The sequence below is a fragment of the Mirounga angustirostris genome, unplaced genomic scaffold (genome assembly GCF_029215605.1).
Source record: "Mirounga angustirostris isolate CCGP_5_RB_7025 unplaced genomic scaffold, mMirAng1.0.hap1 SCAF_4, whole genome shotgun sequence".
Lineage (NCBI taxonomy): Eukaryota > Metazoa > Chordata > Mammalia > Carnivora > Phocidae > Mirounga > Mirounga angustirostris.
Genome location: NW_026991712.1, coordinates 154183913 through 154209301, shown reverse-complemented (window position 1 = coordinate 154209301; position 25389 = coordinate 154183913). Strand labels below are relative to the sequence as shown.

At 38.1% G+C, this 25389-nt stretch overlaps 1 protein-coding gene across 16 annotated transcripts in view; it reads left to right on the top strand.

Annotated features, from left to right (window-relative positions):
- MAST2 (microtubule associated serine/threonine kinase 2) overlaps window positions 1–25389 on the top strand; it is a 219630-nt gene that overhangs the window by 158049 nt on the left and 36192 nt on the right. For all 16 annotated transcript variants that reach the window (XM_064589222.1, XM_064589220.1, XM_064589219.1 and 13 more), the window contains one exon: window positions 23957–24032. In XM_064589222.1, the coding sequence (XP_064445292.1) occupies window positions 23957–24032 (76 nt within the window). The remainder of the gene's footprint in view (window positions 1–23956; window positions 24033–25389) is intronic.

Here is a 25389-nt window from a genome sequence, read left to right as displayed (position 1 = left end):
CCTATTCAAGTGACTTTGACTGAGAACATCATCTGGTCTTTTCAGCCTGCCTAGGGCTGTGGACTCTTGTTTTGAGTTAATAAGTATAACATACTTCATACTCCATAAATGTTACCTGTCATCATCATCATCTCTCCCCAAATCACTGCAAAAAATCCAGGTGGGCCTCAGACCCAGGAAAGAAGGATTGACGTAAAAGCCTAATTCATGGCTGTAGACTCTTTACTTAACCTATATGTTGAGAAAGGAAGCACTGATTGTTCCATGCAGATCAAACTTCCCATTAGTTTATATCCTCAGATCTTATACATCCTGATCTGTTGAGTAATATGAAGCCTGTTGATTTGAAAGTAGGTCTATTTATTCCATACAGTTCATTCCATTATTAAACACTTACTGTATATAATATAACTACAGTAAGGTCAGTTTAGTAGGTACTTAGTCATTCTGGAAATAGAACCTTCCTAGTTCGTTGTTTTTTTAAAATTTATTAACTGTGCTTTTTAGAGCAGTTTTTAGGTTCAAAGCAAAATTCAGCAGAAAGTACAGAGAGTTCCCCTATATTCCATTGCCCCACACGTGCTTAACCTCCCCTACTATCAGTATCCTGCACCAGAGTGGTACATTTGTTAAAGTCAATTAATTTACATTGGCACATCATTATCATTCAAAGTCCATAATTTATATTAGAGTTTGCTCTTGGTGTTGTATACATCCTGTGGGTTTTGACAAAGGTACAATGACATGTATCTATCATTGTAGCATCATGCAGAATAGTTTCACTGCCCTAAAAATCCCCTGTGCTCTGCCTTTTCATCCCTTCCTGCCTCCAAACCCCGGCATCCACTAATCTTTTCACTGTCTCCATAGTTTTGCCTTTTACGGAATTTCATATAGTTGGAATCATACAGTATGTAGCCTTTTCAGATTGGCTTATTTCACTTAGTATTTGCACTTAAGATTTCTTCATGTCTTACCATGGCTTGATAGCTCATTTCTTTTTAGCACTGAGTAATAATATTCCATTGTCCGATGTACCACAATTTATAAATCCATTCACCTATGGAAGGGCATCTTGGTGGCTTCCAAATTTGGCAGTTATGAATAAAGCTATTATAAATATCTCTGGGCAAATTTTTTTGGACATAAGTTTTCAGTTCATTTGGATAAATACCAAAGAGCTTAACTGATTGCTGGATCATATGGTTAAGGGTATGTTTAGTTGCAAGAAACTGAAGAACTGTTTTCCAAAGTGTACCATTTTGCATTCCCACTCGCAATGAATGAGAGTTCCTGTTGCTCCACATCCTTGCCATCATTTGGTGTTGTGTTTTGGAATTTGGCTATTCTAATAGGTTCGTAATGGTATGTCGTTTCAGTTTTCATATCCCTAATGGCATATGATGTTGAACATCTTTTCATATGCTTACTTGCCATCTTTTTTGGTGAGGTGTCCGTTCACATCTTTTGCCTGTTTTTTAATCAGGTTTGTTTTCTTATCTTGAGTTTTAAGTGTTCTTTGTGTATTTTGGATAACAGTCTTTTATCAGATAGCTTTTGCAGTTATGTTTTCCTAGTCTTAGGCTTGTTTCTTCATTCTCTTTTGCATAGCAGAAGTTTTTAATTTTAATGAAAACCAACTTAATTATTTCTTTCGTGGATCATGCCTTTGGTGGTGTGTCTATTATTTATTTATTTATTTAGTTATTTTTGAGAGAGAGAGAGTGTGCGCTCACGCAGGGGAGGAGGGACAGAGGGAGAGGGAGAGAGAGAATCTTAAGCAGGCTCCATGCCCAGTGCAGAGTTTGATGTGGGGCTCCGTCTCATGACCCTGAGATCATGACCTGAGCCAAAATCAAGAGTTGGATGCTTAACCGACTGAGTCAGGCGCCCCTGGTGTTGTGTCTAAAATGTCATTGCCAGGGCTCTTGTGTGGCTCAGTTGGTTAAGCCTTTGGCTCAGGTCATGATCCCCAGGGTCCTGGGATTGAGCCCCTCGTCAGGCTCCCTGCTCAGCAGGGAGTCTGCTTCTCCCTCTTCCCCTCCCCCTGGCTCGTGCTCGCACTGTCTCTCTCTCAAAAATAAATAAATAAATAAATAAATAAATAATCTTTTTAAAAATTTAAATAAAATGTCATTGCCATACTGAGGGTCATCAAGGCTTTCTCCAGTGTTACCTTCTAGGAGGTTTATAGTTTTGCGTTTTATGTTTAGGTCTGTGATCCATTTTGAGTTAATTTTTTTTTTTTTTTAAAGATTTTATTTATTTGACAGAGAGAGACACATTGAGAGAGGGAACACAAGCAGGGGGAGTGGGAGAGGGAGAAGCAGGCTTCCCGCGGAGCAGGGAGCCTGATGTGGGGCTCGATCCCAGGACCCTGGGATCATGACCTGAGCCGAAGGCAGACATTTAATGACTGAGCCACCCAGGCGCCCCTAATATCACCTGATTTTAAACTAGTATACTGGAACTTAGAGGATGACTTCCCTGAACCTTTGGACCAAGCCCCAGTAATTTATTCCTCTTTATTCCCTAACACTTGCAGCCTCCTCACTCTATCTTCCTTGAATGCACTAAGGCTAATTTCATTATCCCTTATTCCTGTTAATATCAGTCACTACAGGAATCCCCTGGCACACTTCCTTCCCATCTCCTACACTCTTAATTCCTATAAATCTCTGAATATTCCCTGTTTTGTCCCTTTTTCTCAACCCTCTCTGACTCTTGAAACACTTCCAGCGTACCTTTTGGAATTTATTATCAGCACTATCTCCTATATTCTCAGTCTTCTTCTAATGGAATCCTGTAGGAGAGGGAGGGGTTAGAACAGATTGTCCTGCAGCTCTCTCAAGTGTTAGCTCTTACCTATCCCATGACCTTATACCATTGGGCCAGAAAGGAAGAGGAAGATGTCCTTATCTTTTCATTATTCTCCCTTTTTTTTTTTTTTTAAAGATTGTATTTATCCATTTGACAGAGAGAGACACAGAGAGAGAGGGAACACAAGCAGGGGGAGTGGGAGAAGGAGAAGCAGGCTTCCTGCTGAGCAGGGAGCCTGATGCGGGGTTCAATACCAGGACCCTGGGATCATGACCTGAGCTGAAGGCAGATGCTTAACGACTGAGCCACCCAGGTGCCCCTCCCTTTCTTTTTCTTAATGTCCCCAACCTTTGATTCTTATATTATTAAATTTTATCACTATCTATCATTGCAGTTGTAAATATCTTAGCTCTTGACTCTATTACTCTTCACTTCTAACTCCTGTTATTCTTGATGGTTTGAATATACTCATTGATTTTTCAGTTGTTTGAACTCCAGTCTTCGAGTGAGCTTCTCCTCCATAGTACCTCAGTTACTTAGACTGTGCCTGCATAATTTTAGTTTCATTCTTCTAGCTGCTGTCTAAGCACCTCCAATCTTTCTACCTTGTGCCATCTAGAAGCCCCATCCCCCCCAAACCAAACATTTGATTCCAGGATCTCCAGTCCTTGAGACCCTTAAATATATTAAGTTTAGGATGCCTTCTAAATACTGATATGGGTAGATCAATGTATTAGGCTGGAGAGTACCTGGAAGAGAACATAAGGAGCCAACAGAATACCTACCCCATCTCTAGGGCCTGTGATGCAAAAGGATGTGTAAAAGCAAAGTTATTACTTGAAAGAACTTCAGGGGAAGCTATGTATTCAGGGTGAGAGTCAAGTTTCACCTAATAAATATGTTAAGGGCTATATTAAATATATGTCCAGGGTGCTTGGGAGTACAAAATCAAGGATAACACTGGCAGTTGCAAGATCAGTTAAGAGACCACTGCCATTGTCAAGATGTAAGGGAGTGTTAGAAATGGAGAAAGTATATGTATATGAGAAAAATTTATGAGGTTAAATAATCAAGAGATCAGAATCAATTATCTCCAGATTTCCTGCTTAGGTGATTAATGAGTAATAATACACTTAGCTTAAATAAGGAATACTGAAGAATCAATGTAAGGGAAGGAAAAAGAAGATCCAAGAAGCAAGTCTATACATATATGGACACTTGATTTATGGTGAGAGTAATGCTGGGACAATTGTATGTCCATATGGAGAAATTGAAAGATTTAACTCTTACTTCACAGAAATCAATTCCAGGTAAATTTTAGATTTTTTTTCAGTCTCATTAAGGTATGATTGATAAAGTTGTAAGATATTTAAAGTATACAACACGATGACCTGATATGCATTGAATTGTAGTTTTAAATGTGAAAGTCAATACCCTCTAATTCCATCCACGTCGATGCAAATGGTAGGTATTCATCCTTTCTAATGGCTGAGTAATATTCCATTGTATATATGAACCACATCTTCTTTATCCATTCATCTCTTGAAGGACATCTTGGCTCTTTCTACAGTTTGGCTATTGTGGACATTGCTGCTGTGAACATTGGGGTACAGGTGCCCCTTCTTTTCACTACATCTGTATCTTTGAGATAAATACTCAGTAGTGTAATTGCTGGGTCGTAGGGTAGCTCTATTTTTAACGTCTTAAGGAACCTCCATACTTTTTTCCAGAGTGGCTGTACCAGCTTGCATTCCCACCAACAGTGTAAGAGGGTTCCCCTTTCTCCACATTCTCGCCAACATTTGTTGTTCCCTGTCTTATTAATTTTAGCCATTCTAACTGGTATAAGATGGTATCTCATTGTGGTTTTGATTTGTATTTCTCTGATGACTAGTGATGTGGAGCATTTTTTCATGTGTCTTGTTGGCCATCTGTATATCTTCTTTGGAGAGGTGTCGGTTCATGTCTTCTGCCCATTTCTTGACTGGATTATTTGTTTCTTGGGTGTTGAGTTTGTTAAGTTCTTTATAGATCTTGGATACCAGCCCTTTATCTGATATGTCATTTGCAAATATCTTCTCCCATTCTGTGGGTTGCTTTTTAGTTTTGCTGACCGTTTCCTTTGCTGTGCAGAAGCTTTCTATCTTGATGAAGTCCCAATAGTTCATTTTTGCTTTAACTGGAGGGTATTATGCTAAGTGAAATAAGTCAGTCAGAGAAAGAATTATATGGTTTCAGTCATATGTGGAATATAAGGAATAGTGCAGAGGACCATAGGGGAAGGGAGAGAAAACTGAATGGGAAGAATTCAGAGAGGGAGACAATCCATGAGAGACTCTGGACTCTGGGAAACAAACTGAGGGTTGTAGAAGGGAGGGGGGATGGGGTAACTGGATGATGGGTATTGAGTAGGGCACTTGATGTGATGAGCACTGGGTGTTATACACAACTAATGAATCGTTGAACACTACATCAAAAACTAATGATGTACTATGTATTGGCTAATTGAACATAATAAAAATAAATGTGAAAGTCAAAACACTATTCTTTTAGGTGTATAGGAGGGGTCTCCTGACTGGCTCAGTCAGTTAAGTGTGGGACTCTTGATTTTGGCTTGGGTCATGATCTCAGAGTCGTAAAACCAACCCCCGCATTGGGCTCTGCACTCAGCACAGAGTCTGCTTGAGATTCTCTCCCTCTCCCTCTGCCCCTCCTGCTCTGCTTGTGCTCTCTCTCTGTCTCTCAAATAAATAAATAATAAATAAAATCTTAAAGAGAGAATATCTTAATTTAAAAAAAAATAAAGGGAGTTTTTTTTTTTAAAGGATGTAAAGAGGTTAATACTTTTGACTACCTTAAAAGTAAGAATTTGTGGACATTAGAAGATAATGTGAAAAAGCAAGCCACAACGTGGGAGAAGATAATTATGCGCTTAAAACTGGTAAAGGGCTTGGATTCAAAACCTGTAGAGAACTCCAGCAAATCAATAAAATAAAAAGTAGTATGACTGAAAAACATTCAAGGGACTTGAACAGGAGTTAGTTAACAAAAGCAATCCAAATGGCCAATAAATACATGAAGATACTTTAATCTCATAGTAATTATGGAAATGTAAAATAAAATCACAATGAAATGCCATTATGTGACCACCAACAATGGCTTGAAGTGACAAAACCAAGTGTAACTAAGTATATGAAACACTGGTAATCCTTAAACACTATGGTGGAAGTATAAATTTGTACATTTTACAAAAACAGTTTGGCATTTTTTTCATATAAAGTTTAAAAATAGACAAACTAGAAAATGAAAAGTCACTTATTTGTATGACTCCATTTCTATGAAATGTCCAGGATGGGCAATTCCATAGAAACAGAAAGTAGGGGCTCCTGGGTGGCTCAGTCGTTAAGCATCTGCCTTTGGCTCACGTCATGATCCCAGGGTCCTGGGATCCAGCCCCACATTGGGCTCCCTGCTCAGCGGGCGGCCTGCTTCTCCCTCTCCCACTCCCCCTGCTTGTGTTCCCTCTCTCTGTCAAATAAATAAATAAATAAATAAATAAATAAAATCTTAATAAATAAAAGAAAGTAGATTAGTGGTTTGCCAGGAGCGTAGGGAGAGCGGAGAATGAGGAATGATTGCTAACGGGGACAGTTTCCTTTTTGATTGATAACAATGTTCTGGAAGTATATAGTGGTGATAGTTGTACAACTTTGTGAATATACTAAAAACCACTAAACTGTACACTTTAAAAAGTTGGATTTTATAATATGTGAATTATATCTCAATTTTTAAAAACTATATGAGAAAAAACTAAACTCAAATATTTAGAGATGCCTACCTAGTTGATAAAGCTATAAAGAAACGATAGCCGGGCGCCTGGGTGGCTCAGTTGGTTAAGCGACTGCCTTTGGCTCAGGTCATGATCCTGGAGTTCCGGGATCGAGTCCCGCATCGGGCTCCCTGCTCAGCGGGGAGTCTGCTTCTCCCTCTGACCCTCCTCCCTCTCATGCTCTCTGTCTCTCATTCTCTCTCTCGCAAATAAATAAAATCTTAAAAAAAAAAAAAAAAGAAATGACAGCCATAAAAGTAAGGGCAATGTAAAGGGGAGGGACTTTGGAAGGATTATATAGAGGGATTTTGGAAGACGGCATTGTTAACCTGGATGGTGTTTACATAAGGGCTTGCTATATAATTATATTCCTTTATAACTAAACTGTGTTAAGTGAAGCAGCTGGTTCAAGGTCAAATGACTGTTCCCTGTTCTGTTTTTATATGTTTCATTATAACTTGTTTCTCTGGCATGGATGACTGTTTGCCTTTGAACTGTCTCCTCCAACTGCTAAACTGCTTGGTATTGGTAAAGTTGAAAAAAGCCTGGTTTATAGGCTGCTGGGTTTTCTGTCTTGAGATTTTTTTTGTCCTATTGATCCATTTCTGGCTGTTTTTAAGAAAGAGTTCTTTTTTTTTTTCTTTTTTTTAAGAGTTCTTCTCAATAATTGATTTTTAAGAATTTAAATATTTGCTTCAAAATGTTAATATTCTAACATCTTAATTTTCTTATTTTTAAGTTTTTATTTAAATTCCAGTTAGTTAACATACAGTGTAATATTAGTTTCAGGTGTACAATATAGTGATTCTACACTTGCGTACATCACCCAGTGCTCATCACAACAAGTGCACTCCTCAATCCCCAGCACCTATTTAACCTATACTCCACCCACCTCCCCTCTGGTAACTACATTCTTCATAGTTAAGAGTCTGTTTCTTGGTTTGCCTCTCTCTCTCTCTCTTTTTTTTCCCTTTGCTCATTTGTTTTGTTTCTTAAATTCTGCATATGAGTGAAATCATATGGTATTTGTCTTTCTCTGACTTACTTTGCTTAGCATATTCTCTAGCTCCATCCATGTTGTTGCAGATGCCAAGATTTCATTCTTTTTTATGGCTGAGTAATATTCCATTGTATGTATATACTACATCTTTTTAATCCATTCATCAGTTGGTGGACAGTTGACCTGTTTCTATAATTTGGCCATTGTAGATAATGCTGCTGTAAGTATCGGGGTGCATGTATCCTTTTGAATTAGTGTTTTTGTATTCTTTGGGTAAATGCCTAGTAGTGCAATTGCTGGATGGTAGTAGAGTTCTATTTTTTTTTAAGTTTTTATTTAAATTCCAGTTAACATACAGTGTAATATTAGTTTCAGGTGTACAATATAGTGATTCAACACTTCCTCACAACACCTGGTGCTCATCACAAGTGTACTTTTTAATCCCTATTACCTATCTAACCCATCCCCCCACTCACCTCCATTCTCACATCTTAATTTTCCCCTCAAAATAAGACCAATTCAGAGGCACCTGGGTGGCTCAGTCGGTTAAGCATCTGCCTTTGGCTCAGGTTGTAATCCCAGGGTCATGGGATCGAGCCCCTCGTGGCACTCCCTGATCAGCAGAGAGCCTGCTTCTCCCTCTCCCTCTGCCCCTCCCCCTGCTTATGCACGCATGTTCTCTGTCAAATAAATAAATTTAAAAATCTTTAAAATAATAAGACCAGGGCGCCTGGGTGGCTCAGTCGTTAAGCATCTGCCTTCAGCTCAGGTCATGATCCTGGGGTCCCGGGATCGAGCCCCACATTGGGCTCCCTGCTCAGCGGGAAGCCTGCTTCTCCCTCTCCCTCTCCCCCTGCTTGTGTTCCGTCTCTCCCTGTGTCTCTCTCTGTCAAATAAATAAATAAAATCTTAAAAAAAAAAAAGGCCAATTCAAATTATTGATTTTATTTTGTCACAACCCTCAGATGGGTAATTTTGGCCTTTTTAAGGTAAAGTGAATGTTGGAGAAATAGAGAAAACAGGAAAAGTATCGTGCCATTTTTAGGCCATGGCATCTGGTGGTATAATAAACAATTTCTCTGGTCTTTATCCCAGGTTCCTGGTAGAGAGCTTCTAGAAACCTTGTAATTTCCAGGGTGATAGGAGTGTCTTTGTTATGCTAATGGAGCAGTTCAAAGCGGCCCTCTAGGTAGCTTCAAGATGGCGGCTTGTTCACCGGGAAGGAAGACCAAGCACATGATTAGAAAGTTGGAGCTTTGGGCCAGCCCAACCTCCTGGGAAGGGGAATAGGAGGTGGAGATTGAGTTTAGTTGTACAGCCAATGATTTAATCAGTTGTGCCTGTGTAATGAGACCAAATTAAAAACTGTAGGCACCAAAGCTCCAAGTAGAGCATCCTGGCTGGTGAACACATTTATGTGCTGGGAGGGCAACACACCCTGTTTACACAAGGAGAGGGCACAGGAGCTCTGCATTCCTTCCCTGACCTTGCCTATGTGCATCCTTTATAATAAAAGTGTAATACTAAATATAACACTTCCTGAGTTCTGTGAATTGTTCTAGTAAATTATTGAACCTGGAAGGGGGAGCTAGGGAAACATCCAAATTTATAGTCATATGTCCAAAGTACAGGTGGCCTTGTCACCTTCCTTCCCCCAAGATTTATGGCTTGAGGCAATCTTGAGGACTTTGCTCTTAATCTGTCTGATCTGTGCTATGTGTGGTTGGTATCATAATTAAATTGTAGTACACCTACTTAGTGTCAGAATAGTATCCTTTGAATAATCTATTGGAGCCTGTCCAGTTGGAAGGAATGCTTGTTACGATCTGTTATTTTGTCAGCTTTCAGACATTATTATTTCCCTTTGAACTATAGAAATTTTTTGCCAAAGATTACCATCTCAGACACAGGTAACAGTTTTTTTTTTTTTTAAGATTTTATTTATTTGTTAGAGAGTGGGCGAGAGAGGGGGAGCAGCAGAGGGAGAGGGAGAAGCAGGCTCCCTGCTGAGCAAGGAGCCTGATGTGGGACTCGATCCCAGGGCACTGGGATCATGACCTGAGCCGAAGGCAGACGCTTAACCGACTGAGCCACCCAGGCGTCCCACAGGTAACAGTTTTTGACTGTTTCCCTGGCAACTGCCCCATGACTTGCAAGCCATTTCCTTACTTTGATGTTGGCCATATTTGATATTAAAATATTAAATTGTGAATCAGCTCTAAAAAGTTCTAATGAACAAATGCATAAACCTTAAAAACTGATAAATTAGTAAGTACTTACCTTATTAACATGGGAATAAAGTACCATACAGTGCCTTTAGTTCTGGTAGATGCCATCGAGGATTAAAAAATAGATGAACAGAGGAGAAACAGAAGACATACTCAGTTTAAGATTCAGGAAAAGCTGGGGTAAGGGGGGAAAAAAAAACATTGAGAAAAAGCCTTTGATAAACTAATTCTAGGTGAATATATTCTGACTTTTTATGGTCTTATGGAGGCCCTAATCACCTTTCATTTGACTTATTGAAGAAACTCCCTAACTCCTTTTTTCTTTCTACTCAGCCCATTCTAAATTTTGAAACTGGACATTTTTTTCTAATATATCACTTTGTACCTCTCATTCTACTACTTAGAATTTTTTTTAAGGATTTTTTTTTTAAAGATTTTTTATTGATTTATTTGACAGAGAGAGACAGCGAGAGAGGGAACACAAGCAGGGGGAGTGGGAGAGGGAGAAGCAGGCTTCCCGCGGAGCAGGGAGCCCTATGTGGGACTCGATCCCAGGATCCTGGGATCATGACCTGAGCCGAAGGCAGACGCTTAACGACTAAGCCACCCAGGTGCCCCTAGAATTTTTGAATAGCAACATTCTCCAAAGTGGTTCTCTAAAGACGATCCATTCGAGCATGGGGGAAAAATACTAAAACTAATTTTTTACCATGAAAAATGAGAATTAAATCAGGTTTTACTAGCGTTTAAGTATGGAGCAACACTGGTACTACCCACATCAGATCCAAGCATTAGCCTGTGTCATAAACTGTACATAACATACCATGAACAGAGTTGAGTTCCCCTGTACACTCTTAGTCATCATTTTCCTTGAGCATACTGCAGCTTACAGGTTTTGCTATTACTTAAGTCTCTCTCTCTTTTTTTTTTTTAATTCCAGTATAGTTAACGTACAGTGTTAAATTAGGTTCAGGTGTACAATATGATTCAGCAATTCTGTACATTACTTAGTGCTCATTAGAATAAGTATACTCTTCATCTGCTCACCTTTTTAACCCATCCTCCCACCCCCCCACCCTGGCAACCACCAGTTTGTTCTCTTACAGTGCATTTGTCCAGAACCTTGTAATATAATGTGGAGGGAGCCTTTGAAATGGTTTGTGCAAGAAGGAAATTTAGTGGTTGTCTTGTGGCAAATTACTTAAAAGAATGGTCAAACTAAATGATGTAGCAGTTTTCTTGTACAAAATGTCAAGTGTTCCAAATTTCCTGAACTTTCCTGTGCTCACAAGTGGTTTTCACAGTAGTATGCTGCCTAGGAGTTGGGGTGGGGGGTGGGCAGCAGTGACAAATACTCTTAGTCTATCTGTTAAAGTGAAGGTAATGTGTAACAGTGAGTGAAAAGGTAGCTGCATTTTGAAAGAAATTTGTGCCACGCAAAGAGCATTTTGAAAATGGGTATTTGGAAATGTTACCGTTTGTATGTGATTTTGTTGACAAAAATGATGCCACCTCTTAAAACAGGTAAATCTGCCTCTTAAAAAATTGGAAAGAAAATGTTCTCATCTTCCCCATGAAAGGTTTAATAGATTTTGAACCTATTTGTTAAAAATATAGAAACATTAGAAATCTTTCTATTCATTTTCAAGAAAAACTGCTTGGCATCACAGAAGATAGAAATTTACCATCCTGGGATGTGTGGGTGGCTCAGTAGGTTAAGCATGTGCCTTTGGCTCAGGTCGTGATCTTCAGGGTGCTGGGATCCAGTCCTGCATCGGGCTCCTTGCTCTATAGAGAGCCTGCTTCTCCCCATGTCTGCAGCGCCCCCTGCTTGTGCTCATTCTCTTTTTCTCGCTCTCTGACAAATAAATAAATAAAATCTTAAAAAAAAAAGATATTTACCATCCTTTGGGTGGAATTGAAAAATGAGTACCATGATCTAATTAATAGAGCTAGTAAAGCACTTCTTCCATTGAGAGCTACATATCTTTGTGACATTTATTTTTCATCTATAATAAAACCAAGTCACAAAATAAATTTAAAAACTAAACTGCAGAAGACCTAAGATTTCTAAAAATATGAACAATCTTCAGTCACAGTACACTCAAAAAAGGGGAACAAAAAATTGTGTACCATGAATAAAATTTAATTTACAAAATATTTGTTTTAAAGTATATAATTTGATAAAATTTGACTTACATTTATACCTATAAAACCATCACCACAGTCAAAATAATGTATGTATCCATCATGTCCAAAACTTTCTTCATAACATTTTATAATTCCTCCCATCTCCAGGCACCCACTGGTGTGCTGTCACCTATAGATTAGTTTGACGTTTGTAGAATTTTATCTAAATGGAATCATATAGTATGTGTTCTTTTTTGTCTCCTTGTCCTTTGCATTTCCATATAAGTTTTAAAATCAGCTTACCCAAAAGGTAGCTGGTAGGAGACGGCTATGCATGAGTGAGGGCACAGAGTATTTGGAAAATCCTGTGCCTTCTGCTCAATTTTGCTGTGAACCTAAAACTGCTCTAAAAAATAAAATCTATTAAAAAAAAAAAGGCACCTGGAGTTTTGACTGGATTGTTCTGAACCTATAGATCAATTAGGGGAGAACTGACTTTTTAACAATGTTGAATATTTTTTACCTGTGGTATATTTCTCCATTTATTAGGCCATCATTAATTTCTCTTAACAATGTTTTTTAAAATACTTTAAATTTATTTTTATTTTTGAAATTTATTATTGAACATTGCATACAATGTTTTATTCATTTCAGGTGTAAAACATAGTGATTGAAGAATTCTGTGCATTGGTGCTCACCATGATAAGTGAGGTCACCATCTGTCACCATTGACTATATTCCTTATGCTGTACTTTTCATCTCCATGACTTATTTATATTGTAACTGGAAGTTTGTGCCTCTTAATGCCCTTCTCTTAACAGCGTTTTGTGTCACTCTTGAACATCTTTTGTTAGATTTATCCCTAAGTATTCATGTTTTTATGCAATAAATGGTATTGTATTTATTTTCTTTTTCTGGTTATTGCTAACATATAGAAATATAATAGATTTTTGTGTATTGTCCTTGTATCCTGTAGCCTTGCTAGACTCATTTAAGTAGCTTTATTGTAGATTCTGTCAGATTTTCTCTGTAGAAATATAATATATACTTTATATAAATATCAATCTATTATATAAATATATTAATATAAATATGTACTTTAAAACAAATATTTCGGGATGCCTGGGTGGCTCAGTCGGTTAAGTGTCTGCCTTCGGCTCAGGTCATGATCCCAGGGTTCTGGGATCGAGTCCCACATCGGGCTCCCTGCTCCGCGGGGAGCCTGCTTCTCCCTCTGCCTCTGTCTCTCTCTCTGTCTCTCATGAATAAATAAATAAAATCTTTAAAAAAAAAATATTTCTCCCTTTCTGATCTAGATGGTTTTTATTTCTCTTTATTTTCTTATTGCACTCACTAGATTCTCCAGTACAAATTTGAATACAAACGGTGAGCACAGATATCCTGGCCTTGTTTCTGATCTTAGAGCATTGTGTCGTAACCATTAAGTATGGTGTTAGCTATACGTTATCATTGATGCCCTTTACTGATTTAAGAATGTTTCCTTCTATTCCTAGTTTGGTGAAAGTTTTTATCAAAAAAGGTTGTTGGGGGGCACCTGGCTGGCTCAGTCAGTAGAACATGCGACTCCTGATCTTGGAGTCATGAGTTCAAGCCCGATGTTGGATGTAGAAATTCCATACTTACATATATACATACATACATATATACATAAATGTTTAAAAAATGATTGTTGGATTTTTGATAAGTGCATTTTCTATGTCTAGTGGGATGATCATATAGTTTTTCTTTGTCAGCCTATTATAATGATGGGTTGTATTGATTGATTTTTTTCAGATTTTAACCAACTTGTATTCCTGGGACAAATCTACTTGATCATAATGTATTATCCTTTTTATAATTGTTGGATTTGATTTGCTGAAGTTTCATTAAGAATGTATGCATATACATTCATCTTTGTGATTTTGGTATCAAGGTGAGGCTGACTTCATAGGATGACTTGGGAAGAATTAATTCCGTTCTCTTCAATTTTCTGGAAGAATTTGTGTAGAATTACTTATTCCTTGAATGTTTGGTAGTCTTGTCCAGTGAAGCTATGGGACCTGGAATTTTCTTTGTGGGTATGTTTTAAATAATAAATTTAATTTACATAATAGATTACAGGGCTATTCAGGTAACCTATTTCTTTGTGAATGAGCCTTGGTAGTTTGCATCTTGAAGAAAATTTTCAATTTTCAATTTCATTTAAGTTGCCAATTGACATAAAGTTGTTCATAATATTGCCTTATTATTCTGATATCTGTAGAATCTGTAGGATATCACCTCTCTCATTCCTGACATTGGTAATTTGTGTTTTCTTTCTCTCTTTCCTAATCAGTCTGTTTGTAGTTTATTAAGCTAAAATCTGTGTATGGTTTGTTAATTTACTCTGTTGTGTTTTTTTAATTGGTTTCTCCTGTGATCTTAGTGATTTCCTTTATTCTGAGTTTCATTTGCTCTTTTTTTTTTTCCCCTAATTTAAGATAGAAGCTGAGGTCATTGAATTTAGTCCTTCTTTTCTAATGTAGGTATTTAATGATACAGTTTTCCCTCTAAGAACTCGTTTAGCGATTTCAGATGTTATGTTTTAATTTTTGTTTAGTTCAAAGTACTTTTGTAATTTCCCTTTTGATTTCTTCTGTTGTTTAGTTTCCACAGATTTGGAGGTTTTCCAGAGATCTTTCTGTTACTGATTTTTATTCAATATCATATTTGTCTTGAATTATTTTAAAATTATTGGATCTTGTTTTATGGCCCAGAATATGATCATTCTTAGTAAATGTTCTATGTTCACTTGAAAAGAATGTATATTCTGCTTTTCTTCTATTAAGTTGGTTGATAGTATTTTTCAGGTGTTCTGTATCCTTTCGGTTTGTCTCTTCCCCCCATTTATTAATTTGTTTAATCATTTATATCACAAATGATATAACCCATAGATATTTATTCCATAGTATAACTTTTATAATATTATAATATAAATATTATAATATTTGTAATCTATTAATACTTCATTTTGTTGCTCAGACTGTTCCACCTTTGGCCATTAGGAGTTCTTTCAGTTGGCTGCTGTTTTGCTTGGCATACCACCATTAGTGTGTTTTTTGCTTGTTTTTGTTTTTATTTTTTTAAAGATTTTATTTATTTATTTGAGAGAGAGAACGCATATGAGTCGGGGGGGGAGGGGCAGAGGGAGAGGGAGAAGCAGACTCCTCACTGAGCAGGGAGCCAAACTTGGGGCTTGATTCCAGGACCCTGGGATCATGACCTGAGTCGAAGGCAGACGCTTAACTGACTGAACCACCCAGGCACCCCTGTTTTTTGGTTTTGATTTGTTATTTTCTTACTTCCTTACTTTCTGGCACTACAAGATGCTCCAGGCTTATCTTGTATATTTGTTGCCCCAGCTCTAGAATCAACCATTCTCCAAGGAGCTCTGGATACTTTTATTGGAGAATAGTATTAGAAACCAAGATCTGGGTGCTAGATATGCTTATTGCTACTGGAGTGTCCTTTTATACCCTCTTAGCCAACAGATGTATACACACCTGTGTATATAATATATGTAACCATCTGTATCTCTATTAAATTAAACATGAGTTCTTGCTGATGTGTCCAGCACTAATCCATTATTATATAGATCATTCTAGTTTCTTCCCCTTGCTGATCTGTAAATTTCCACTCTTAACAGTGAGATTCAGGGCGCCTGGGTGGCTTAGTCAGTGAAGCATCTGCCTTCGGCTCAGGTCATGATCCCAGGGTCCTGGGATCGAGCCCCACATGAGGCTCCCTGCTCAGCAGGGAGTCTGCTTCTCCCCGCTCCCTCTGTTCTCTCTCTCTCTCTGTCAAATAAATAAATAAAATCTTTAAAAAAAAAAATGAGATTCTTGGCTCCTACCATCTGCCATCTATATACTTAATGATTCACTTCCATTGTATACATACATATAACAGTGTCGGAATTACAAATGCATATCTACATGGAAAACAACTTTACTGACAAGTTACGTCATGTAGTTCCTTTTGCCTTTAGTCTTAATAGACTCCATTTCCAAAGTTTCTTAGGTCAGCACATTTCCTTCCACTCACTTTAATGAAGTTGTTCCAATACATTTATAATACAGTTAGATTCTCTTATCACAGTTTACATTCTTCCCTGGGATCCCTCAACCTCATAAATGATTTTTTAAATTTTTCATATATCACTCTTCATGTTGTAAAGTTCTGTAGGTTTTTAAACAAATGTATAATGTTATTTGTCCACCATTACAGTGTGATACAGAAGAATTTCATCACCTTAAAAGTGCATGGTGTTTTACCTGCTTGTCTCTTATCCCTTTGCTCTGCCCTAGCAATCACTGATCTTTTTACTTTTCCAGAATGTCATGTAGTTGGGATCATACAGTATGAAGCCTTTTCAGATTGGCTCTTTTCACTTAGTAATATGCATTTGTTTCCTCTGTGTCTTGTCATGCCTTGATAGCTTATTTCTTTTTAGTACTGAGTAGTATTACATTGGATGTACTACAGTTTATCCATCTTCTACTGAAGGACATCTTGGTTGCTTCCAAGTTTTGGCAATTATGAATAAAGCTGATATAAACATCCATATGCAAGTTTTTGTGTGAACAAAAGTTTTCAACTCAATTGAGTTAGTACTTAGAAGTGTAGCTGCTAAATTGAACAGTAAGACTATGTTCAGCATTGTGAGAAACTGCCAAACTGTCTCCCAAAATGGCTGTACCGTTTTGCATTCCCACCAACAAGTAAGAATTCCTGTTGTTCCACATCCTCATCAACATGAGATATTGTCAGTTTTTGAGCCATTCTAATAGGTGTGTATGAGTATCCCATGTGGTTTTAATTTTTAATTCCCTATGACAGATGATGTTGAGCAACTTTTCATATGCTTATTTGCCATCTGTATATCTTCTTTGGTGTGTCTGTTCAGATCTTTCCCTCCTTTTTTTTTTAAGATTTTATTTATTTGACAAGGAGAGACACAGCGAGAGAGGGAACACAAGCAGGGGGAGTGGGAGAGGGAGAAGCAGGCTTCCCACAGAGCAGGGAGCCCGATGCGGGGCTCGATCCCAGGACCGTGAGATCATGACCTGAGCCGAAGGCAGACACTTAATGACTGAGCCACCCAGGCGCCCCTCTTTCCCTCCTTTTAAAATTGGGTTGTTTTCTTATTGTTGACCTTTAAGAGGTTTTTATACATTTTGGATACAAGTGAGATGTTTTATATGTTTTGATATAGATGAGATAATGTATTTTGCAAATATTTTCTCCCAGTCTGACTTGTTTTTTTGTTTTTTTTTTTTTTTTATCTCTTAATAATGTCTTTTGCAGAGCAGAAGTTTTTACTTTTCATGCAGTCCACTTTTTTTTCATTGATTGTGCTTTTGGTTTCACATCTAAATAGTTATCACCAAAGCCAAGGTCACCTTGATTTTCTCCTATGTTATCTTCTAGAAGTTTTGTGTTTTACATTTAGGCAGATGTTACATTAGGATCATTTATATTATCAATGTTGAGTTAATTTTTGTGAAAGGTTGTGTCTAGATGCTTTTTTTGCATATAGATGTCCAGTTGTTCCAGCACCATTCATTGAAAAGACTATCCTTTCTCCATTGAACTGCCTGTGCTCTTTTGTCATTTATCAATTGACTACAGTTGTGTTTGTCTGTTTCTGAATGCTCTGTTCTGTTTTATTGGTCTATATGTCTGATCTTTCACCAATACTACATTGTCTTGATCACTATAGCTTTATTGTGAGTTTTTTTTTAATTCCAGTATAATTAACATACAGTGTCATATTAGTTTCAGGTATATAATATAGTGATTCAATAGTTCTGTACATTACTCAGTGTTCATTATGATAAGTGTTCTCTTCAGTCCCCTTCACCTGTTTCACCCATTGTCCCACTCACCTTCCCCCTGGTAACCACCAGTTTATTCTCTGTATTTAAGAGTCTCTTTTTTTGTTTGTCTCTGTTTTTCTTTGTTTTGTTTCTTAAGTTCCACATATGAGTGAAATCATATGGTATTTGTCTTTCTCTCACTGATTTATTTCATCTAGCATTATACCCTCTAGATCCATTCATATTGTTGCTGATGGCAAGATTCCATTCTTTTTTTATGGTGGAGTAATATTCCATTGTGCATATATATATCACTTCTTTATCCATTCATCTCTTGGTGGACAGCACTGGGGTTGCTTCCATATTTTGGCTATTGTAAATAATGCTACAATAAACATAGGGGTGCATATATCTTTTCAAATTACTGTTTTCATATTCTTTGGGTAAATACCCAGTAGTGGAATTGCTGGATCATGATAATTCTAATTTTAATTTTTTGAGGAACCTCCATACTGTTTTCCAGTGGCTGCACCAGTTTGCATTCCACCAACAGTGCATGAGGGTTTTTTTTTTTTTTTTTCCCTTTCACATCCTTGCCAACACCTGTTGTTTCTTGTGTTGTTAATTTTAGCCATTCTGACTGGTGTGAGGTGATATCTCAGTGTGGTTTTGATTTGCATTCCTCTGATGACTAGTGATGTTGAGATTTATAATGAGTTTTGAAGTCAAGTAATGTCAGTCCCCCAACTTTGTTCTTCAGTATTGTGTTACTTTTCTGGTTATTTTACCTTTCCATATAAACTTTAGAATCCATTTGTCAGTATCCACAGACTAGCCTGTTGAGATTTTGATTGAAATTGCATTGAATCTGTAGATCAAGTTGGAAAAACTGACATCTTAGCAATATTGAATCTTCCAATCCATGAACATGCAGTACTTCATTTATTTAGATCTTTGGTTTCTTTCATCATTATAGTTTACAGCATATAAATAGTGTATATATTTTGTTAGAGTTATACATAAGCATTTCATTTTTATGCTAAAGTTAATTGTATTCTGTATTTTTTTAAAAGATTTACTTTTTTGAGAGAAAGCGAGCATGAGCAGGGTGAGGGGCAGAGGGACAAGCAGACTCCCTGCTGAGCAGGGGGCCTGACTCAGGGCTGGATCCCAGGACCCTGAGATCATGACCTGAGCCAAAATCAGACATTTAACCGACTGTGCCACCCAGGCACCTCTTGTGTATTGTTTTTAATTTCAAGTACCAATTGTTCATTGCTAGTATAAAGGAAAGCAATTGACTTGTATATTAGCCTTGTATTCTGTGACTTTGCTGTATTTGTTTATTAGTTCCAGCAGTGATTTTTTGCTTTCATCTTTTTCTTTTTCTTCTTCTTTAATTCTTCAATTCAATTCTTCTTCGATTCTTTGATTCAGTTCTTTAATCTCTACATAGACAATCCTGTCATTTGCAAACAAAGATAGTTTTACTTATTCTTTCCTAATGTACTTACCTTTATTTTCTTAAAGAAAAAAAAAAAGTCTTATTGCGGGGCATCTGGGTGGCGCAGTTGGTTAAGTGTCTGACTCTTGGTTTTGGCTCAGGTCATGATCTTGTGGTGGTTAGATCGAGCCCTGGGTGGGGCTCCGCGCTCAGCTTGGAGTTTGCTTCAGGTTCCCTCTCCCTCTTCCCCTCCCCCTGCTCGTGCATGCCTGCTCTCTCTCTCCTTCTCAAATAAATAAATAAAATTTCTAAAAAATCGTATTGCACTGACTAAGATGTTCGGTATGAGTTGAATAGGACTGGTGAGAAGGGACATTTTTGCCTTGTTCCCAGTCCTAGAAGGAAAGCATCCTCTTTCTCACCATTAAGTCTAATGTTAGCAATATGTCTTCTGTAGATGTTCTTGATCAAGTTGAGGAAGTTCCTCTCTTTTCCTAGTTTGCTGAGAGTTTTATCAGGAATGGGTTTTAGATTTTGTCAAATACCTTTTCAGAATCAATTCATGCAATTATATGGTTTTTCCTCTTTAGTCTGTTGTGGTGGCGGATTATATTAATTGATTTTCAAATGTCAGATGATCTTGCATACCTCGAATAAATTGCACTTGATTGTGGTATGTAATTTTTTATACATTGTAAAATTTTATATTTCTAATGTCTTGTTGAGAATTTTTACAACTATATCCATAAGAGATACAGGTCTATAGTTTTCTTGTAATGTTCTTCTCTGCTTTCTGTATTAAGGTAATACTGGCCTTAAACAATGAGTTTAGGAGGTGTTCTTTCCACTTCTATTGGAAGAAATTGCATAGGTACCAGTTTTTCTTTAAGTGTTTAATGGAATTATCAGTACAACATATGAAACTGATGTTTTCTTTTTTTCAAAGATTATTAATATGGATTCAGTTTCTTTAATAGGGTCTTTCTTTTTAATCCAATCTGACAATCTCTGCCTTTTAATTGGGGTTTTTAGACTATTTACATTTACTGTCGTTGATACGGTTTGGTTTAAATCGGTTATATTCCTATTTGTTTTCTAATTGTTCCATCTGTTTTTTCTTCTTGCTCTTTTTTGCTTTATTTGGGGTTGAATGGTTTTTATTCCACTTTATATCTTTTACTGGCTTATGAGCTATAACTGTTACCTAGTAATTGCATTGGCATATGCAATATATATCTTATCATATTATACCTTTTCACAGATAGTATAAGAATAATACCATTCCATTTTCCCTCTTTCAAGTTGATGTTGTTTTCAAACTTTTTATTCTCATATGTTATAAATCCTACACCACCTTATTATTATTTTTGTTTAAATAGTTATTATTCTTAAAGAGATTTAAATAACAAGAAAAAAGTATTTGTTTTCCCATGTAGTTAACTTTTCTTTCTTTCTTTCTTTCTTTCTTTCTTTCTTTCTTTCTTTTTTTTAGATTTTATTTATTTATTTGACAGAGTGAGAGAGCACAAGCAGGGGGAACAGTAGAGGGAGAGGGAGAAGCAGGCTCCCCGCCAAGCAGGGAGCCCGATGCGGGGCTCAATCCCAGGACCCTGAGGTCATGACCTGAGCCAAAGGCAGATGCTTAACCATCTGAGCCACCCAGGCGCCCCATAGTTAACTTTTCTAGTGCTCTTCATTCTTTTGTGTAGATCCATATTTCCACTTGGTATCTCTTTCTGCCTAAAGGACTTTTTTTTTTTTTTCTTAATTGCAGTGCAGTCTGCTGTTCTTGAGGATTTTTTCTTTTTATCTGAGAAGATACTTATTTCACCTTGTTTTTAAAAAATATTTTTACTGGTACGATGACTTTTAACACTAATTACCGAGAATTAATCCATACTTTACAGGTTTTGGACATAGTCCTTCACAAAATTGTCATTACTTTAGACACCCAACTACAAGCTTGGGGTTCCCAGGCCACCCGTAATTCTGACCGACTGGATATAAATTCAAAGGTTCCCACTAACTCTTCAGGTTAATATTTCAGTAGAATGACTCAGAACTGAGGAAAGTATTATACTTACAGATAGAGTTTTATTATAGCAAAAAGAATATAAATCAGAACTAGCCCACAAGAGAGACTCATAAAATGAGGTCTGGGATGGCCCCACATATGAAGCTTTTGGTGTCTTCTCCCCATGATGTCTGGATCTGTCACCCTCCCAGCACACTGATATGTAGCAATATGCAGAGTAATAACCAGGAAGCTCACCAAGTTTTGGTGTCCAGAATATTTATTGGAGTTTCATGTAGGCATGATTGATGGACTCATTGAATATGTGATTAAACTCAGTCTCTAGCCCTGCTTCCATTCCCTGGAATTCAGACTGATATCAAATGGCTTAGAGCACTGAGCCTCTAACCACATGGTTGGTCTTTCTGGATTGACCAGCCACCATCCTAAGTCATCTCATGTGCATAAACTATTAGGCCCCACCATGAATAACAAAGACACTCCTGTCACTTGGGAAATTCCAAGGATTTAGAGGCTCATCCCAGGAACTGAAACTAAAGCCACCAAATTCTTTATTACACAGTAGCTGGATATAGAATTCTGGGTTGGTAGGGTTTGTTTTTCTTTCCATAATTCAAAGATATTGCTCTGTTGTATTCTTACATTGTTTTCAATAAAAAATCTGCTAGACTTGTTATCTTTGTTCCTCTGTATATAACATGTCTTTCCCACCCACCACCCAACTGTTTTTAAGATTTTTCTTTTTATCATGTGGTTTGAGCAATTTGATTATAATGTGCTTTGGTGTAGTTTTCATCTTTCTCATGCTGAGGGTTCTTGGAGATTCTTGGATATCATTTCTTCAACTGTGTTTTCTGTATCCCTCACTCTCTCTTCCTTTAAGGATTATTAAGCTGCTTGAAGTTGTCTTGTAGCTTAGTGATGCTCTGATGATGATGGTGGTGGTGGTGATGATTTGCAGGATTTTTTTTCCTGTTAGTGTTAGTTGCTTTTGACATGTGTATGTTCTTTGAATCCCTAGCATTACTGTTAGCACCTGAAAGATTCTTTGTGTTCTGTCCCATAACCAGCACCACACCTGGTCCTTAGAACAGCAGTCATTGTTTGTAGAATACCCATGTTTAGGGATTTCTTTGAGGCTTTAGCTGAGTAGTTTGGGGAACCAACAAAGGGCATCTAGCTTTACACTCAAGGATCAAACTGAAGGTATTTGTTAATTTTGGAGATGACACTATTTTAAAAGAATAGAATTTTTTTAAAAGGCTTTGATAATTCTGAGGAGGCCTGATACTTATTAAGTCCTGGCTAAGGAAACAACTACTGCAGATCATTTCTCTCACACCCTGATAGCCTGTGCTAGCCAGGAGGTAGGAATAGATCGTAAGAGATAGTCCTAGACACAGAGCATGGGAAACCCAGAGTTGGTACTATGTTGCGAGCAGACCTAGTACATGAGGCTGTGCACCTCACTGAGGCTCCCAGTCAAGGGAATAAGTGGAAGCTGAAAAAGCCTCCTCCTAATTAGTTTTCCCATAGAGAGTACATTTATTTATTTATTTATTTATTTATTTATTTATTTGTTTGTTTATTTATTTATTTAAGATTTTATTTTTAAGTAATCTGTATGCCCAGCGTGGGGCCTGAACCCACAACCCTGAGATCAAGAGTTGTACACCCCCTGCCTTAGCCAGCCAGGCACCCTAAGAATGCCTTTATGTAACTGAGACAGAGGTGCTGTGTGGGAAGTGTGTACAGAAGTGGGGAGGTGGACAGAGATTGGCAGAGAGGTCAGCACAACATATAGTATGGTGCTTACTTTGGCATGGCCCTTTGGGTAGAGACACGTGGACAGCTTCTGCCAGCTAGGAGCTTCTAAATACTAACTGCCAGCTGGAAGTTAGGCCAGAACAGTATGGCAGTCTTAGGCTCAAGAACTATTGTGACTAGTGCAAAGGTAAGCAAAATTTTATTCGAACCTTCTTCTGTGCTGTATGTTAGCAAGTTACAGGGAACATGTGAAAACTAAAAGGGAATGGAAGTAATTCCTATACCATGAGGAGGTTGGGCATGCTTTGCAGACTTGGGGGACTTGTGTTTGGTGTCTTTTAAGGAATGCTGCTATCTTAAGTCCCCACCAGAGAACTTGAGTTTCTCTTAAGCATGCACATTTCTGGGTTAGCCTTGGATGCAGTGTGCAGAGATATATATCCAAGAGACTTTTAGACCAGGAAGGAGTCCTGTTGCCTTTCAAGAAATGTTTAAGCATCTGCACCAAATGAATTCTTCAAGCCTTTGGAAAGTTGGGTTAACTTGACTAGGCAGATTGGAGCCTGAGGTGTTCCGAGGAGGGCAGGAAATTGGCAAGTTGCTGCTGTAACTAGAATGGATGTCTGAGAGACATGAGATGGTTACAGGCAACTTGGGAACAAGGGAGAAACCTCTGGGCTACCAAACTTTTACAAAGAGAGAATTGTTAAACTGACGGAGGCCTGAAAACATAACCACCTGAGTGCTAATTGCCAGTGCGAGGGATAGAGTTCTTCCCTAAAGGTCGCCTCAGTCCTCCTCAGAAAGACTTCACAGAGGGTTGCTTTTCCTTTCCCCACCCGCAGGTAACAGTCCTTTGGATAGCCCCCGGAATTTCTCTCCAAATGCACCTGCTCACTTTTCCTTTGTTCCTGCCCGTAGGTAAGTTGATAGAAAACCTCTGTGACTAATGTGTATGTGGCATTTGCGTGAATGTTAGTTAAATGTTAGCTTCCGCTTTTGAGGCACTGCCCTTCCAAGTGTGTTACCTTGGGCTACTAGCCATCAGCATTGCTTTCCTCATCTTGTTCAAATTTTGCTTTCTAGATGCCCTAGGTATTTGCCTTTAGATATTTGAATGGCAAGTAGATATAAGAAGTGGATTTGTTTTTATAATCCTAAGCACAAGTCCCTGGTTTCCTGAGGGTATGTTCCAAAACATTATACTCCTGAATGAGAGCTATCCTAGTGTGATCAATGAGAAAATGGCCTCTCATCCCAGGGAGACCCAAGGTTTTACTCTTACTCCTCAACCAGAATAAAAGTGCCTTTAATAGAGATTCGTTAATATTGGAAAGCTGTGTCTCCTGGTGTATAATAAGCACTTATTCAGTGCTCTTTGGTTGAACGAGTGATGGGGAAGAATAATGAACAGGCAAGCGTTTATAGTTGTAAACTGTGATAAGCACCATGAAATGAAAGAACATGATGCTGCATGAAAGCAGAGGAAGGGAATGGGGCTGGAGGATCTATACAGGGTGGTCATGTAAGGCCTCCCGGAAGGGGATTGACTTTTAAGCTAAGACCTGAAGGATAAGAGTGAGCCTGCCATGTTGAAAGTGAGGACACAGGTGTAGGCCATTGTAGGCAGAAGGAATAGCATGTTCCATTTGTGCCCTTGTGTCTGCCTTATTACCAGGGCTTTAGGAATAGGATCAGCTAGGGGATTTCGGGGCCTGGTATTACGATCCAAACAGAGCTGTGCTAGGTGGCATGAAGTTTGAGTCATGTGTATGGAACATGGAACTCTGGGCTGTTCTCTTAACAGGACATAGTAGGAAAAGCAGCTAGGTATTAGTAGGGGTAGGGAAGAAGACTTCAACCCTGCCAAATAGGGTACTTAGGAATTGTGTTTGCTAGGTTACTGAGGTCAGGCTTGAACCTTGTAGGATCACATGGGTTTGGAATATCACACAAAATAGATTTAATGAAATGCTAAGGATAGATCCATCAATCCTGCAATTTCACTTCAAACATACAATCCTTTTTTTTTTTTTTTAAGATTTTATTTATTTGGCAGAGAGAGACACAGCGAGAGAGGGAACACAAGCAAGGGGAGTGGGAGAGGGAGAAGCAGGCTTCCCGCGGAGCAGGGACCCCGATGCGGGGCTCGATCCCAGGACCCTGAGATCATGACCTGAGCCAAAGGCAGATGCTTAACGGCTGAGCTACCCAGGCGCCCCTACATACACACAATCCTAAACAGAAAGTTTGCTCTTGCCAAGGGTGACCAAATGCC